The following is an 18,589-nucleotide window of genomic DNA, read 5'->3' as shown; positions in this document are numbered from 1 at the left end:
AAATGTGTTTGGTTGGGTTTCAGTACTTGACACTTAAACATTGACCTGTCTGTGCTGCTGTGTGTCACTCTGGCTTCTGTCTTTACCTCTGCTGTGGCTTCAGAGCCCAGAGATCCACACCCGTCATGCCGGACTGCAGCTGCAGCGCAGGCCGTCCTCATCCTGCTTCATATCGATATCTGGCTGTTCGTCATGTGAAGGCGTGTGGTGTCAGACCGAACCCGCACCACTTCCATGTCCCCAGAAATAATGGGCTGCTCTTCAGGAGCTCCCTGGTCCATGGCAGTGATGATATCAGTAATTTATTGCATGTGAATGCACTAGGGGCAGAAAGTAATACAAGACATGCAGTGAGTCAGATGAGCTACTGCATTAAGTCAGGTTATGAGAAAACTAGGTGGTTTTTGGAGGTAAATCATCCAAAACAACTTGAATAGAGCCACAAAATACGTACGAGGGTGAAAAGGCTTTCTGTGCTGCCACTTCACTGCATAACTACTGTTATATGTGATATATGTGGTAGTCAGAAGGACATAAACATGTAAATAGACTCTTCTTGCTGTTGATGATGATCTCAAAGGCTTTTGCAGATTAGTCGTTCTTCTGTAGAACTGTCCCGTGATGTTTGTGTGAGTCTTAGCTCGTGTGTTATCTCCGTGTCCTGTGGGAGGCTGATATATTTGTGTGCATATGGTGAAGAGGCAGAGGAGCAGGGAGGGGGGACGCATTAAGACAGGCAGCACTCGTGGGGCCGGCGGCCGAGGGCAATTTACTACTAACACTACAGTGTAATTTCATAATGACGCTAAACGAGAAGTCGGCGGTTTTGAAAGGCCGCCGGCCTGGAATCACTGGAGGCGCTGTGGAATGACTGGGCCTCGCTCACATGCAGGTGAGAACCATAAACAGTCACATACTCATGAAATAAACATGCATGACATCAAACGAAAGGCAATAATGTATTTCTGCACAGATGTTGGTTTAACTGGACGGTTACTGAGAGGCCTTCGCTTAAGACTCGTGCACACGCGCTGCATGATTTATGGGCCCGTTTTGGCAGCGGGCGTCAGGGAAATAAGCCGGAGCACATAAACCGTACAGCATGTGAGCCGGTCCTTGCGCTCTGACTTTGCCCGGGGTCTGGATGACTGCTGTCACCGTGTCTGACAAACTGGGCGCCGCGGCAACAAATCCGTCTCCTCCCAATCCCAGTCGATGTGACGAACGCAGACCTGCAGGCGTCTGGAGGCGCGCGTGTATCAGTTTGAATGCATGCGTGCGCTGCTGCCAGCCGAGAGCAGCACCGACGACTCCAGAGATTGGAGATGTATTGATTACCCTTTGCAGAGTCTCTTCTCCTCCTCTGCCTCCTTCCATCTTCCATGGGTCTTCCATTTTCTGCCAGTTTATTTATAGGGAGCTATGTTTCGGGCTCGGCGCTGCGATGCAGACTCTTTGTGACCCATCTTTTCTTAAAGCATCCTTCCTTACGGAGCGCCGGTTTCAGCCTCGGTGTTGGGAGGGAGCGCGTGAAGGCAATAAGCCCCTGCTTCCAGCAGCCCCTCCTCTCCTTTAATCTTCCTAAATGCTCCGTGACGCCTCGCACGCTCGCGCTTTGAACACAGCGAAGTGTAACTGCAGCCCCTTTGTGACTCGGGAGGCGTCCTGTGGCAGCAACTGGTGGCGTGTACATTAAATGTTTGTGCCGCGCTGCCTGATCATCTCTATGAATACAAATGGGCAGGAGTGCAGGGGGCGGCTGGGGCGGACAGGCATCGGTTTGTGTTTGCACGATCGCTGCAGGCTTTTTGCAGCAGGCTTCTTCCTCTGGTGGTCTCCTAGAGATGCGCACTGACAGGATCGCAGAACGGCACAATCTTGTCAACAGCAGAACAAATAGAAAATAAAACTGAGGAAAGTCCCAGGATTTGTCTTCTGTCTGATCTTGTTACCTAAAAAAACAGTTGCTTCACAAAACTCCCAGCGCTGACGCGATCACAAACTGCACGTTGAAGGAGCAAAGCCCCCAGAGGTTCCAGCAGCAGCGCATCTGTTTAGCGTACGTCCCCCCATTCGTCCCTTTAAGGCACAATTTGGATTTAATGGTTTGCAAATACTATTGGAGTCTTGTCTTTTCTGTGCTGATGTGACCACGTGTCTTATGTAAGTATGAAAGAGACTGTATTATACACAGCAACTGCCTAGAACTGATCAGGGATCAGTAGCTACAGTATATGACGTCTTAACCAGAGGAGGAGCTCACACGCGCCTGAAGATCACATGACCTCATTTTATATGATCTTTTCCGGACATTGACATCTTTCTTTTTCTTTTTTGTATTTTACAGTAAACTGATCATTGCTGCTGTTTTGAGGGAGAATCACATGTTTGTCTTTATATATTAGAACTGACTGTTTTCGGCCACAGTGTAGATGAACAAGATAGTCTTGATTATTGATTTCACAAGGATTTACAGGAACTGCTGTTGGTTCCGTGCTATGGTTCTTCTCTCTGTGGTAGAACTCTCTCTATATTTAATACATTGAAGCATGAACTATGCATTTGCTGATTTGTGGTTTCAGATTCTTGCACTTCCAGACTGAGAGGCTTTACACAGGATTTGACACGCTTTGTATCTTAAGCTCTGAGGAAGCCACATTCATGACAAAAGCATTATTTTTTTAATGAAGCCTGCACAGCATCATCGGTGTGAGGCTGCCTGTTGCCAAGTGACACGCTCTGCTCATTGTTTGACTACACATTTCGTCATTTCATTTGCAGAACCAGTCTGAAAACATAACAAGCTCTCGTAAAGCTGGGATGGGACCACAGGGTCCTCTACATACACAGAGCCAAGACAATGGCAGCGTAACAGCACCTAATAAGGGGACAGTAAAGCAGGAGCCGGCCGGTCCCGGTGAGGGAGACACCACACCCCTGCAGGTTTGGAGATCGCCTGTTCTCGAGGTTGGCAGCAAACATCCAACTTAAACAATGCCTCCAGCCCAAATTAGTATTTTAATGTGTCCCAGTCTCCAAGAGTGGGAGTGGGAAGACGGCAGCAGGAGGCTTTACAGCACAGTGGAAGCTGCACAGCAATATCTCAGCTTCCACTTACAGTATGTGAGAGCGGCAACAGTGAATTCATCATAACATAAAACGCGAGACGAACTATGTTCCTCTCATCTTTCTAACAGACAGGGCATTGTTGAAGTGAAGACTGGAAACCTGTACGTAATTACAGTAAATACAAACTGCAGATGTGCTGACGAACGTGTAACAAAGGCAGCGATTTCGAGCAGAGCGTCTCCGTTTAGGGAAGTAAAAGCGTATTTTCAGTTGATGTCTTGTTTGGATACGCAACAGACGAAGTAATAGGCCTCCATGTTAAATACTAAATAGGAAGCACTAATGGCGCAGGTTGTCGCTGAAGCCAAGTCCAGATGGGAGCATCATCTGAGCGCCTGAACAGGAAGGGAACATGTGCTAATTGGAATAAGAAAAGCTGGGCGCTTGGAAAGAGATGTGAGATTTACTGCAACTTCAAATCTGGATCACTACATTTTGTTGCTGCACAAGTTTCAATTTGGTACTTGCTGAAGTCCTCCACAGTTCCCGTTCTGCTGACCGGGCCAGACGGTTCTGAGGCTCCAGAATGAGCAGAGGCTGCCAGGCTCTAATGGAGGAAAGTGGGTCAGGCTGCGAGTGCCAAGCGCGGCCTCTTCTGCAGGTGCGTCGCGGCTCAAACAAGCAGCGAGAGGCGACGGTGTCTGTGAGGCTGCAACGCTTCATGAGCCTCAGTCAGGAGGCGCTGGGATGCCAGAGGCAAAAGCACCGCGACGCCGCGGCTGCAGCGGCTCAAAGCCTCGTATCCAGACAGCGGCTGCGGGTCTGGGTTCAGCTCTCTGTCAGAACGAAGAGCTGGGCTTTTTTAGGCTCTATGAAACGTATACACTGACCTTATACTGTGCTACTAACAGAAGCACTGCCGCACACAGCGCTCCTAACTCCACATCAACCACACAAACACTGGAATTAAACCTGGAGCTGCTGCTGGAGGTCCTTCTTTAACAAATCACATATCACTAAAATGGAGGTACTACATTAACCATTGCTTTTGTTATTCAACACTAACTAGAGTCCAGCATCACCTCATTTACCAAAGTGAGGCCAAATCACTGGTTTTTGAAAGGTCACAAGGAGAATATTAACTTCTGGTATTTACATGAGAGCACACTGAATAAAGCAGAAGAGCTGGAACATGTGAGCGCCAGGTGTTTCCCAGATGTGCCCTGTGACACTGATGGGTCAGAAAGCTGCAGCTTCACAGCCATGAGCTGACTTCACGTGTGTCATTAAGCACAGGGAGCAAAACGAATGTACAGCACCAACAACCTGGCTTTTATGTGACGTGACCTCTCACCAAACACATTCACACTCCACACGGAGCCTCAGACAGAACATCCCAACCATCAGCACTCCACAGGTAAAGCCATGAGCTTGTCCCGTCATCCAGCAACACGTCCCTGAAGTCTGCGTTTCAACACAGTCCTCTTTATGTAAAACAGCATCTTATGAAGCTGAGATTCTGATTCTCTAAATCAGCTCATATTTATCTTTGGATCTTGAAGCCAAACGCCTTGAGCGGACACAAATGCGTTGGTCTTGGTCTTTCCAGCGCTTTTGGCTGCAGATCCAGAAAGCGCTGCAGATTAACAGGCAGCCCGCTCTGCAGCGCACAGCAGCAATCAGCAGCTCAGCCTGCGGTTCTGGTGATTGCACACACATCACCAGAACCTTTAAAAAAGTCATTACTCCCCCTGAACGTGTGTGTCCCTCTGCTACAGTAACATTTGCCACATCTGACTCCTGCTCGTCTGCTAAAGGTTACCTCCACCTACGGCTCCTCATTATTCCACCATACGAACCCACAGCCACCCAGCGCTCATCCCAGTCAGACAGTGAACTGGGACCAGCAGCTGCAGCCAGATCAGCTGTCAACTCACTTTTTATCATGCTTCACTTAACAGCGTGACTCGGTCCAACACAAAGGTAAAGTTAAAGATGGTTTTTACTCCATTTCCACCGGGTTCGTGGGAGGATGACAGCTCACACTCTGCTACTGGCTCTAAATGCGCCCCTGCTTCCATCAGGCCTGTGGAACTAATGGTTTTCTCGTGACTGTGAAAACGCAGCGAACAATTAAATAATGACTAATATGCTGTAATTATTGAGGCGCGGCTGTCACCGCGGCCGTGGTTAAGCTTCACGCCGCACAGCCAGGACTGCACTTCACTCCCTTTGCTTTGTGTGTGATCCTTTAAGAGTTGTGATCGCACCGCATGTGGTCTCAGGACTAGAGGTTCCTTCACAGTTGGCAGAAACGACGGCGACAAACATCCGATTAGACTCTGATGATGCTGTATGTAACACGGTTATGAGTGAATCCTGCCGCTACCATCATAATCACACTCTCCTTTTCAAACAACTGTCAAACTACGGCCCACAATCATTTCTGTAAGCGCTGTGGGAAAATATTCACCGTTTAATAAATTATTTAAGCACAGAAAACAGAAGCACTAAGTGGTTATTGCTCCATAGCTGTACTTTATGGACACATCATCTAGAACCATAAACAAGCAGGGAGTGGAGAACGTCTCACAGGGTCCAACTGAAACCAGCCACGCTTTGGTCTGAATCTGTCGTAATGGAAGTTGAAGCCAACTCTGTTAAACAATATTAATTAAAGCACATACCATGAGCACAATTTCTGTGCTTTGCTGTTGGAACAGTTTGTACCGTTTCCATGCTGACATGAGGTCACTGTTTGTAACAGCTGATCCTGAGTCAGGTCACAAGAGGCAATGGAAAAACGAACCTTTCTGACCTTTAGGTTGGACCGGTCGTCTAATCTTCGCTGCTCGGAGCCACTAATGGCACAGAACTGTGAAAGGAAGCAGAACGGATCATGAAATGACTCGACCCGTTGCTGAAGCTCCATGTGATGAACCACATCAGGTTGTTAGTTCATAACGCAAACACTGAATGAAAGATACTTGAGATTAGGATTACGACTGACTCTCAACAGGTTTGTGTGACTCCCAGTGAAGTTTCAAGCCTAAAGTAGAATTCCTTCACTAAAACATCTGAACCAAATGCATCAACACTCAAAGAATAGTCTGTCACATGCCGTCGTCCTCTTCACACGTACTGTACGATAGGAGCACAAAATATAAACGTCTTGATCAATGATCCATAACGGAGCCTTTGACGTTTGCTGTTTTTCTCACTGTTTGTGAAAATGAATGGAGGACACAGGAAAAGCTGGTGCAGCTGTGAATGGATTCAACGAGCGCAGGCAGAGGAGGCTGTTTTGAATTAGTTCCAATAAATTAATCCGTCTGTGCTAATGGGCGGCCGACGTGAAACCTGATTGGTGCGAGAAAGCGCAGACTAAAATAGGAAGCAAGTTATGAAGAAATGCAATGTTTCCAATTAGTGTAGCACGTTCATTTGTGTAACATCTGCTGGAGCACGTTGGCTTAGAGGTGATGTATTCGGAGGTCTTCATTAGCTGTGCGTTCTGCAGGTGACGTGTGGGTAACAGCGGCCGTGCTGCAGGATGCAGAGCAGAGCGCTGCAGGGACGCTGGCTGTTTGTGCGCTCCTCAGCAACAAGGGCCAGGATGTTTTGCATCTTCAAATTCCCACTTCGAAGGCAGCAAACAGCCGACAGCGAGGCACAGTTTCCTGTTTACACAGAGACACAACTGCAGCAGAAACACACACGATTTGGGCTTTTTACTTTGATTTCATTTAGCAGTTTATAATAACAGGATTAAATCTTTTGAACACCCTTGAGGCCGATGTTTATTACCAGACACGGCTCCGTGTTACATAAAGAGGTACAACGGATGAATTGTAATAGAATATACACACAAACCTTTAGAGGACAAGTATTAATAATGCAGAACAGAACATTCACTGGACACCGTACAACAGCTGTAAAGATATGAAAGTATGACAAATGCTGAAGTATTAATAATTAATGCTGCTGCGAGCAGCGTCGTATCCGTGTGCAGGCTTAGGCCACATGTCCGTATCATTACCTGCATCTAACGCTGCCTGGAGGAGCCCCTGGGACTCCGCTGCTCATGAACCACAGAGAATTTGCTTTTATTTTTATGTCCTTCAAAAGAAGTTTAGCGTCAGACAATAAGTGAGACATTCACAGCTGCCGACCTGCTTTATTGAGCATGGTGCAGTTGTTGACAGGAGAAAAATCAATAGCTGTGTCCCTGTTCTTTGAGAGTTATTCAGTTTCTGAGGAAAACTGTCACACCAGAGTTCATTCAAAACAAGTTCATCCTCCGTCTCCCACCAGGGCCTGACGGAATAATAAGCACAACTTCAAAATAAAACCGCTTTCCTGCTGACTACAACAGTTGCTTGTATATGAAACACTCAGCCCTCAGGAGAGCGGAGGGAAAATCTGCCATTCAGCTTTTACGCTCATACAGAACAATGAACGCTGGAACGGAAACAGGCACGATGGCGTTAATCAATCAAATCATCTATAGAGTAAATACACAATACTCTCATGTAAGAGGAGTCATATTGTCATCAGATTCTATTCAACCGCAAGTCTCGCGCTTCTCGGCTGCATCACATTTGCGATGGTGGGTTCTGAGAGTTCCTACTTCCTCTTGGGGATGGGGAGCGTTGAAGGGCTAATACTCATCAGTGGCTTAAAGCTGGTCCAGTTAGAGACGCGGCACGAGGCCACAGCGCTGATGTAACATCTGTTATGTTTGACTCAGACCTCACCTGTTTAACTCAGCTAATGGTTGTGGAGCAGCAGGGAGCGGTCGAGGCCGAGACTGGTTCTGTTGGAGGGGGCTGGTTCTGTTGGGGGAGGCTGGTTCTGTTGGAGGGGGCTGGTTCTGTTGGGGGAGGCTGGTTCTGTTGAAGGGGGTTGGTTCTGTTGGAGGGGGTTGGTTCCTTTGGCCGAGGCTGGTTCCGTTGGGGGAGGCTGGTTCTGTTGGGGGAGGCTGGTTCTGTTGAAGGGGGTTGGTTCTGTTGGGAGAGGCTGGTTCTGTTGGGGGAGGCTGGTTCTGTTGGAGGGGGCTGGTTCTGTTGGGGGAGGCTGGTTCTGTTGAAGGGGGTTGGTTCTGTTGGAGGGGGTTGGTTATGTTGGAGGGGGCTGGTTCTGTTTGAGGAGGCTGGTTCCTTTGGCCGAGGCTGGTTCCGTTGGGAGAGGCTGGTTCCGTTGGGGGAGGCTGGTTCTGTTGGGGGAGGCTGGTTCTGTTGGAGGGGGCTGGTTCTGTTTGAGGAGGCTGGTTCCTTTGGCCGAGGCTGGTTCTGTTTGGGGAGGCTGGTTCTGTTGGCCATGGCTGGTTCTGTTGGAGGGGGCTGGTTCTGTTGGGGGAGGCTGGTTCTGTTGGAGGGGGCTGGTTCTGTTTGAGGAGGCTGGTTCCTTTGGCCGAGGCTGGTTCCGTTGGGAGAGGCTGGTTCTGTTTGGGGAGGCTGGTTCTGTTGGCCATGGCTGGTTCTGTTGGAGGGGGCTGGTTCTGTTGGGGGATGTGCTGTCATTTCATCAGTGTGGAAGCACACGAGGACAGTGATGTCACAGAACACCTTTGTTTGATCTGGGTCAGGAGGGGTTTCACAGAACCACACCGGTTCTTTCAGTGAGCGAGTTTCTATACGGAGGCGGCCGTTTACATAGAGCACAAACATCACAAACCCAGACGTCATTCATGAAGTGCGTTTTATACCAGGAATTGGACCAGAGACCGTTCATCATCCAAATGACACCAGAGTTGTTCTCTGATGGAATAAAGCCTATTTAAGTGCAGGTCTGTGTATTTTATATGTGTTTTTACACAGATAACAGCTCAGGCCTGGACCCCAATCAGCAGCCGGTATCAGAGGCTCCGCTTGAAGTGCACAAACCCGCTGAGAGGAGGAGGCGGCGCCGACGGCGGCCACAATTTAAACACTGCAAATCAGTGTGACTGTAAAGATTCGAGCCACTGCTTCTGATCCAGACAGTTGTAATCACAATAACGGCTCAAACTCAGCAAACGCTGTGGAGGAACTTTGGGAACGACTGGTGCCGGTCCAGAACCTTTATTCGGGATTCTGGTGTGAACTCATTTGTCAACCCATTGATTATTGGTGCCGAGGAAACGGAGCGATTTATCAGCTGCTCGTTGGAGACGACGTCCTCAGCGTTACATGAAAACCTCAGGCCGACTTTACTCTGCAAATGGAAAGAAAACATCTGATACTGACGTCCACAAGCGTTTTGCTCTGAACGTCCTGTCAGGAAACTTTGAGTGTTGAGTGGGACCGTTAAACATAATGCAGCTAAACGAGCAGAACCGTTGTAACGGCACAGACCCGTTTCCTCTTCAGCCTCTGGCAAATGATGTGATGTGTGTTTTCACAGCAGCGGCTTCAGTCCATTTTCTTCAGAATTTCATTTGATCGTTGCCAATGAACGTTAACATTGGGATCTTTATGCACATGGTTTCCGTCTCTGGCCTCAGATGTCATGTCTCAGACAACGCTGTGGTTCTGGCCTCAATGAGGGCTTCGCTGCTTCTCGCATGACGGCCGTTTATGTCTGATTGCTGAAAAACGGTGATCACAAATATTGTGACAGATTTGTGATGCGTTGGACAGCGTGTCCTGAACGCCCACATGGACTCCTCTGTCCCCATCCTTCATCCTCCCAGGCTTTATTGGACAGTACACTGTGGGATGGAATAAGGGTCCGACCCAAAGACCCTTCATTTGCAAACAGCTGCGTTAGATGTGAAAGGAGACCTTCCTCAACCACAGAAGTGCTTTTATTTTTGCCTTGTCCTACTTCCAGCTCAAGAGCTCATTAAGTGAGATCTTGTGTTAAGCCTGGAAATAGAAAGCGTGTGTGTGTGTGTGTGTGTGTGTGTGTGTGTGAGTGAGTGTGAGTGAGTGGGGGGGGGGGTAATAATTGTGTATTTATCCATGTAAATCCAATTGCCTTTGGGAGTTCAGGCAACTGCCTGTGGAGAGGGTGTGTGATGGATGTTCCTTATACAGGGATCTGAAGGTCCTGACTGATGTGCATCATAAATATGCTATTGTTTTTCATTTTATGCCTCCAAAGGCAAAACATGTTGTTGTGATGAATTTTGCTCAAGAAAAAACAACAGGCTCCACGCCGGCTTCCAGCTCCAGAGATGGAGCCTCTTCACAACACGGGTCCGTCTGACTGTAATTCATTAGAAGCCGCTCCTGCTTAAAGCGGGAGCGATGAGACGCCTAATATCGCGTTCACGTTCCTTAAACAGAGCTTTCAGTTCCTACACAACGTGGACCAGAACAGGCTTCTGTGATTAAAACAAGTCAAACCCGGTGAAGGATGAGTTTTCATTCTTTAGCGTTTTTTATTCTGCTTCGTTACAACTGTACTGAACGACACTACAGCTGTGTAGGAGCCAACTGTACGACAACAATGGCAACAGAAAACAGTCCCTTCAAAGTAAAACTCAAACACAGGAGCCAGTTAGCAGCTGTTAGCACCCGATTAGCAACAGCAACATCAAGAAACAGAGTGAAGGAGTGACTCTGGATTTAAATCCAGAATCTTCCTCTTCAGCACAGCTTTAAATGTGTCAAACTTGATTTCACAAGGCTGAAGTTAAAGAACACAACGCTAATAAAGGAGTTTCTGCTGAACACGTGACTTTGTTAGTTTGATCACACGTTGGCAGAAGGGACGTTGTTTCGAACAGTGCCTAACACGCTAACACATTTATCGTCACTACATCTTCAAACAATTAAAACCTTTCTATGCCAGAAAAATCTCAGTCTGTTTCCAACTCCTAAACTATCATTTAAAAATGGAAGCTGTGCGTGTGAGAATCAGTCCAGTAACAACGGTCTCTGAGCGTCTAATTGTCGCAGTGATTTAGCATTTAGCTTAAGGTCAGCAGCTGATCCTTCACACAAATCCAGATGATTACAGTGTGAACGCGCAGGGTCGCAACAGACTTATTTCCATCATATAGATGTGAACTGTGTCATCATGAAAACGCACCGGCAGGACTTCTCCTCAGTGAGAAGAAGCTGCCTGTGCTTCATTACACATCTGCTGAGATCCAACAGCTCAAGCCCCGGTTGTGCCACATTTATGACATTCGACAAGTCAAGAGAACATATGAGGTGCAATAATGTCGGACACGACTGAGACGGACCCGAAAAGGTCACTTATTGAATGAATTATTAGCTTTATTTGGTCGGGTCAAACCACAGGTAGAAAAGAGACCTGAACACAACGTTTTGACATTTCTCTTATATCGCAATATTTTGTCCATATCACAATATAGTAACTTAAAATGACCAGTTGCCAGGCAACTGGTAGACTTCAATAAGTTACAGCAAAGTCCAGCACAGCACCTCCATTACACCACAATATGCAACCGCTCCCTGTGTTGTTGTGCATATTAAGAGAAAGCTCCGACACGTTTATTGGTGATGGCGCTGCGAGTGCGTTTGTGCGACAGGACAGAGCTAAACTGGCCGTTTCCCCGGCTCCATGCTTTGTGCCGAGCTTCCCAGCGGACGCACGCGCAGCCTTTTATTTATGGGATGTGAGTGTGGTATCAATCTCCTCGCTAACTCTCTGCAAATAGGCATATTTTCCCAAGTGTGGAACTGCATCAATTGTTGGTGCTGTTCTGAGCATCCCTCCTCTATCTTTCACACATCCCCACTGTCACGCAGTTCAAAAGCTCTGCCCGTGTTTCTGTGGCGGCCGTGTGACTGGGCTCCGTCTGCAGCAGCTGACAGCTTCTGGCCTTTGTGTTCCCTGCAGTTGGGAGGATGTGGCATACTGGGCGTGGGAGTCTGGCTCTCTGTGACCCAGGGAAACTTTGCCACCCTGTCATCATCCCTCCCCTCCCTGTCGGCAGCCAACTTGCTGATCGCGGTGGGGACTATCATCATGGTGATCGGCTGTCTGGGCTGCGTGGGAGCTGTCAAAGAGAGTCGTCCAATACTGCTCACGGTAAGTTCAACAACACAATGTTCAACTGAAATGTTGTGTGTTTGCTGCATGTGATGCTGAAGCTAGTGACTGCGCCAGGGGCTAAGGTGTGTGTTGGGTGTGTACAGTACATGCAAAAAGATACATGCGGATCTCATTAGCAGAGAGTCAAGCCTCAGGTGTGAGCGCGGGTCCAACACTGGTCTCAGGTCAGGTACAATGGACACAGTGTTGCTGTTCTCATTTAGAGCCACAGAATGACTAGTTTGGATGCAAACAGATGAGTACAATAAACTATGGAGCACTGGAAATGATCCCATACTCTTGTAGCAGAGTAACATCACATTACCACATATCTCACCCGTAGCAGTAATTGTACAAAGCAAGATGAAAAAAATCTATATAACGAGTTGTGAAAGGCTGATAAAATGCTGAGAAGGTGAAAATAAGGCACAGAAATCTGACGTCTCTCATCGGTTCAGGAGAACAAGTGTGTGCATGTGGCACCGGTTTATCATTTACACCTGCTTTAATGAAGGGGAGCATGGATTGTTGGGCTGCTGTGGCTCACGAGCCCTGCAGCATCCACAAAGTGACGCACAGCATGAAGCAGCTGTGTCACCATCACGCACGTCTGTGTATTAGACTTCTCTCTTCACATCAATCCACACTTTTAAAGCTGATTCCAATGGATCTGTTGATTAGAAGTGCTGTTTGTTTAGGCGATATTTTTTGCAACAGCTTATCTTGTGTTTCTCTGCAGCTGCTGTTGATGTTGATAAAAATCACTAAACTGCCGACAGTGATGCTGCTTCAGGAACAGTCTGCTCTCAGCAGCATCACCGGGAGTTGGTTCAAACTGTGCGCTTTCTAACCGAGCGCTGCGCTGGAAGCTGAATTAACAGGAAGCTTTGTACCTGGTGGCAAATGAAGCCTAAAAGTCTGAGTGGAGCGTCTCCAATTCAGCCTCACTGTATGTGAGTGTGTGTGACTTAGTGTAAATGAGGCTCTCTGTCATTAGAGGCCTGACAACATCTTGCCCCAGGATGTAAAAACAGGCTCCACTCACAGTTTGAGCCAAGAAACACTGAACTCTAGGGAGTCGAACCCACAAGCGATGATTAGGAGTCCAGTCTGTAGGAAAGGGAACATCTGGAAACAGCAGCGGAGCACGAGGAGGTCCAAAGGAAGGAGGCGCCCCCGAACCGAGCCGGGTGCACGCGTTAGCGCTGGTTGAGTCTGTCAAACAACTGGCCTGCTCTCCTTCCAGGTGAAGCAGACACACTGGACTGTCTGAAAACGCTGAGCAGCGAATGAATTATGGAAATGCATTAAGTGGTAAAAATATCATTTAGGCTCTGGTTTTCACCTGCTGCTCAGTTTCAGGTGCCACGAGCAGCAGAAGTCATTAGATGCGAGTTCTCGCTCCAGGGCCTCGACAGGATGTTAATCTGGACATGTCTGAGCTTCAGGGAGAAATCCTTCCCGCCTCTGAGAGGCTATTTGGGGATTTAAACATGTGTCCACCAAGCCACAATCTCAACAACATGTTTTTGTTACACTTCAACACCTACAGCTATTTTTGTTTCTTCTCTAATCTCGGCTGAACTGCGTCTCTCGTTCATTTGGAGCTTTAGCAGCTGCTGTAATCACAGGAAGCAGCGGTGCAACACGCGTTCATGAACTCACCCATGTGTTGGCAAAACACTGGCCAAAGCTTCTCCAGTGGAAATCCTCCAGAAGTAAACATAACCTATTAGTAACTTTTACTATCAGCGGAGCAGAAGCTGCACAAGACGACAGAACAAAGATTGATGCTAAATTGTATAAATGAGCTTTTTTTGTTTGGAAAACGGCGTTTCGAGCGTTTTCCTCTCGTCCATCTCAGTCAACATTGTGTGAACTTTGTGCGTTGGTTGTGGAAAACTTAATCAGCAGTAGAAATATGTATCAGCCCACTGTTTGGCACTGGAATCTATCAAAAATGCTGCAAACCCAATGTGAGTACAGCGGCCGCGGCCCATTTAAGGCGGCTGAAGCAGTGGCGTTAGTCACACTTAGTCATGATGGATGAGAGGACGGGTCACGATGCAGCGTGTGCCAGTGTGACGTTATGTTAAAGCAGCGCTGGGTTCTTTGGGCGCCGCTCACAATGACACAAACATACTTATTACAGCTGCAGATGAGGATTCACAAGAAGTAGCTGTTCCAAACACCAAACTTGTTCAACTTCTAACGAGCTTCGCTGACACAATGGAGCCTGATCCACACGTGATGGATAAGCACTGTGATAAAGAAACAAACTCATGCAATCAGCAGCGGCGGCGCACGGCATTTATCAGAAAGAATAATTCTGTGTGGGGAAAAATAGAATTAATCATTAGAAGAATGGCACAGCAGGAGTAAGCAATTATGAGCTCTGCGGGAACGAGGCTTCGTGCTGATCATTAGCGCCATCCATGACATTTTCTCCACTATGACCAAACCAAACCTGGAGCCAGGGTGAATTAGAAGTCTGCTGCGGTGACTGACAGAGCCGCCGCTCCTCAGCTTTCAGACTGCAGCGCTAATGAGCATGTTGATCAGTGAGAGGGACTGTCGCGTCCCGTTCTGACGGATGCTCCACCTGTTTTCTTGTTACTTTCCAGTTCGATATTTGAGTTGCAGCAGATTTCCAGTCGTGGAAACTGAACGGCTGCAGCTTCACGGTGGGAACGATCGTTCTTTAAAGGTTTTGTTTTCTCTGTTAGCTTCTGGCTTCAGCTGGTTTTACCTTCAAACACGTTTTATAACAAAGTATTCAATAACAGGCAACTACAGCGTTCAGCATCAGCTGAGAGCTGCACCTCAACATGGAGTTGGTTCACACAGTGGGAGGCAAAAGGTGTCAGTGTGGTGACAATGACGGGCTCCAAAGACATTGGCCACAACGCGTCTCCATGTGACGGGTCCTGGATCAAAGCGGTTCTGAACCAAGCCCTGGTTCTGCCCAAATGACCGGGTGAGAGCGCGGTGAGCAGGAAGCACCACAGCAACAAGGAAGCTGGATTTCCAACTCTCCTCCCGTCCTTGCTGCAAAATGTATAAGACACAATTCCATATTCGTAGCCATGACTTCATCCATTTTTCACAGCAGAACATACTGTACCACGCTAGTCACTCTGGCATCATGTAATATGAATGCCAATGTACTGTTGGGCCCCACAACTCGTCTGATGTTGGTGTTCTATATATTAAATTGTGTTGAACTTGTTGAGACTCCTGATGTGAGAGTAGCAGTAAAACCACAGAGCTTCTACCTTTAGATTTAAACTAAGTCTAACTCACCAGAGTCTAAAACACTAATAATGACAGATCCTGGAGGAAAATCCAATACCTGTCTCGTTAAATAGAAAATAACAGTGAATTAGGGACCTGTGGTTTCACGAGGAATTAAATTTTTATAACAGTAATTACGGGATAATTAAAGTCATGTTTCACACCAGTGGGTTCAGCCAGTCGATACTGGAGGGTGTCAAAGGCCACGGAGGGCGCGGAGCCCACTCCCCGACCACAGATGATTCACACGGGTGAGATCAGTGTTTACACCGAGCCGGTTTACAGATCACACAGACACAGTCATCAACGTAAATGCTGCTCCGTCTCCACAAGAGGCGGCTCAATCGCAGCCCAATCGATCCCAGAGCCGCTGACGGACGGGACGTCGGGCGTGAACGGATCTTCAGCTGCCAAGGAAACGGAATCAATGCTTCCATGAACTCTGACCGCACACTTCTTCTCATTGTGAGGTTCTGCTGCAGCACCACTTTCCTCCAACCAGGGGCATCGGGTGAAGCGCTCACACACACACTCATCATGATGCATCTGCATAAAGCCAGGAAAAGCTGCTTAAAGACGCCTGAATCCCACGTCTCCAGAGACTAATTGCAGCTTTGTTTACTGTGCTGTGAACTGCTGCAGTAAAACAAGGCGCAGACACGGAAGGAGCTCCGGTGGCGTCTGGAGACGCTGCACCGCAGGGTGCCTCCTCCTGCAGGAGGCGGTGGAGACGCACCGGCTGCGCTTCATTAAGTCTTACAGAGGAGACGCCTGCAGGACTCGAGGCCCCGCTGGAAGAGAGGGGTTTAACAGCACCCTGGACGTGATCTGGGTGATAGACTGACTGTGATCATACACACCATTACCCCGGTACCTGCTCCGGCGCCGACCGGCCGGCCGACGTGCAGGTGGAGGGAGAACAAAACTGTGGCTCTGTGTTTCTGAGAGGAGAATAATAAGAAGTCTGGGGCTAAAAATGCATCTTCTGCTGCTGCTCGCGCTCCGTGATCAGCGGGAGGATTTCAGCTGGAAGCAGCGCCGGAGATTACTGACATGTGGGACCATTCGTACATAGGGATGAACGGCACACAGCGGTAGAAGCTAAGTGACATGTGAGAAAGTGATGTGAGAAGGATATAACATCAGGAGTCTGTGGATCCGCGCAGCTTTACACAGCTTTACGCCAGGTTGTCTCACTGTGTAGACGCTCACATCCTCAGCGATGTTTATGTTTGTGGCCGCAGAGAATCCGACGGCGGCCACTGGTACCGGTACCAACGTGGGCTGGAAAAGGGCTGATCCACCTCATGTCCTGGATCCAACCCCAAAAAACAAACCTCACATTCCACAGCGTTTGTTTTTGAAATTAGGAAAAAGAAAAATTCTACTCATTACTCTGCAGCTGCTCGTGTTTGAGCATTTTCATATTTTACTTTGTGAGTCTCTCCTCGGACTCAGTGGCCTCAGTTTGTTTCTCTTTAGCAGCAACGTTTGTTAATTCATTTCAAATTTATGCTTCCAGTGAAGGTTAAATCAAATGTTAAATTCCTCCGTCTGCACAGTGGCTTCCATCTCAAGCAGTCAGATAAATGTAATGAGAGAACCTATATTTCACTATAAACTGCAGGGGACTAATAGTAAAAGTCATTTAAAATGAATAACACATCTCAGATAAGCACATATACAGCTCCAACCTTTTAAGACCCGAGCTTTAATTTGTTAGGTTTCACACCCACACTTAGAATACGGTTGGCTTGAAGAAATGTCTCATTAGAAATCAAATATTTTAGTTCGCTCCATGGAATGTTGGATGAACGTGCTTTTAACTGTCCAACAGGATAAAGTCAGTGGTAACGACAGACAAACTAAGTGGATGCCAGCAATTAGTGCTAAACAAATAGCCATGTTATACATCTAAATCAATCAATATCAGAATGAATGTGAATCCAATGTCGTCCCGCTAACGGCCTCCAGCCACAGGCAGCCGGGGTCCTGAACCCACAACCTAAAGGATTAGCTTAGAAATAAGTTGAACAAAATAGTTGTTGCCATGCGTTTATTAAACGCTCCTTCTTTTGCTGCCTATAAACTACTTATAACCTTGTTTTGCTGCTTTTTGTGCTCCTATAAATTCCCCCTTTATGTTGCTGGAAGTCAGTGTTGCAAAAATAATGTATTTCAGTTTGAATAATGGCAACTGAGGGAGAGCCTGCGTTGGTCCTTCTGTAATAGGATCTGGGTCTTTGTTTATGATAATTTATCACACGGACTCTTCCAGTGCACAGCACAACAAAACAGCCCTAAATCCGGTTTTATTTCTCGCTGTCAGATACTGTATCAATGTCCATTTAAACAAAGCTTAAAGACAAACGACCGCACTTAAAACAGAGGCGCAGATGCAAATGTATTTCCACTGCCTGCTGGGTCTGACACACAACCCAGCGCATCATTACAGCCTTGTTATGCAACAGCTTTGCAGAGCGATTTGGAACAAATTATTCCGTTTTTTTATTTTATGTCTCAATTAAAAAAACCCTTTTTTTGCTCTGAGAAAAAGCCGTTTGAGCTGCAGAAATGTTTTTCGTGATCATTAACATGGCTGCAAAGTTGTGTCTCTTAAACAAATTATTGTTCATAAGGAGAAAACTGCTCATTCCTAAGCTTTCGCCGTAATTGCCTTCATTAGTATTAGTCTTCCTACACAGTTCACTGATGAAGTTTAATCATTTACAGTTAGTTCTACAATGCATGTTTTTGTTAACAGTGACTTGTTTAATGTCGCAGCTTGAAATTCCTCGAGTTGATTCAGTTTAGTTCTTGTGCTAAATGCAGCGTTCTCCTATCAGATGATCCACTGGCCACTGTGGTCGATCCAAGAGCAGTTCAATGACTTATTTAGAGCAGCCTAATGGGGAAAAGCTCAGAGAGCCACGGGGACGGTGTGTTTGTGCTGCAGGTCCTGGTGAATATCACTTCCTCACAGTTACCAGCGTCCCTTTACTGTCCGCTGTAGGTTCAGGACAGGAGGAATTGCTCGGTCCTGGTCTCTGTTTCTGGTTGAGGGATTGGCTGCGGTTACTGGGAGTGCTGGACTCAAGGGCTGTAGCCTGATTTAGCTCTGCTTTATCTGGTGAAGTGCTAAATGATTAAATTAGTAAAAAGGGAAAATGTTCAGAATCCGCAGTGAAACATATTCATTTAGCAAGAAAATCACCTGATGGGAATTTTACAGAAC

The 18,589-nt window shown here is 47.3% G+C and overlaps 1 protein-coding gene and 1 long non-coding RNA gene across 16 annotated transcripts in view; one reads left to right on the top strand and one right to left on the bottom strand.

Moving 5' to 3' along the window:
* The window catches only part of tspan4a (tetraspanin 4a), an 80,070-nt gene that overhangs the window by 32,676 nt on the left and 28,805 nt on the right, over positions 1-18,589 (top strand). For all 4 annotated transcript variants that reach the window (XM_029144102.3, XM_041069999.2, XM_029144101.3 and 1 more), the window contains one exon: positions 11,866-12,057. In XM_029144102.3, the coding sequence (XP_028999935.1) occupies positions 11,866-12,057 (192 nt within the window). The remainder of the gene's footprint in view (positions 1-11,865; positions 12,058-18,589) is intronic.
* Positions 1-18,589, bottom strand: part of LOC114852059 (uncharacterized) — a 63,989-nt gene that overhangs the window by 23,573 nt on the left and 21,827 nt on the right. For 4 of the 12 annotated variants that reach the window (XR_008694183.1, XR_008694182.1, XR_003785303.3 and 1 more), the window contains 2 exons: positions 5,879-5,944; positions 87-320 (listed from right to left, as the gene is read on the bottom strand). This is a non-coding gene — a long non-coding RNA (uncharacterized LOC114852059). Of the gene's footprint in view, positions 1-86; positions 321-5,517; positions 5,727-5,799; positions 5,945-6,734; positions 6,750-18,589 lie in introns of those variants that run through there. The other 8 variants (XR_003785304.3, XR_008694181.1, XR_008694179.1 and 5 more) reach the window with 7 other exon arrangements.

This window comes from Betta splendens, chromosome 3 (genome assembly GCF_900634795.4).
Source record: "Betta splendens chromosome 3, fBetSpl5.4, whole genome shotgun sequence".
NCBI lineage: Eukaryota > Metazoa > Chordata > Actinopteri > Anabantiformes > Osphronemidae > Betta > Betta splendens.
The sequence above is the reverse complement of the archived record's forward strand: the minus strand, read 5'-3'. Positions and strand labels throughout refer to the sequence as shown.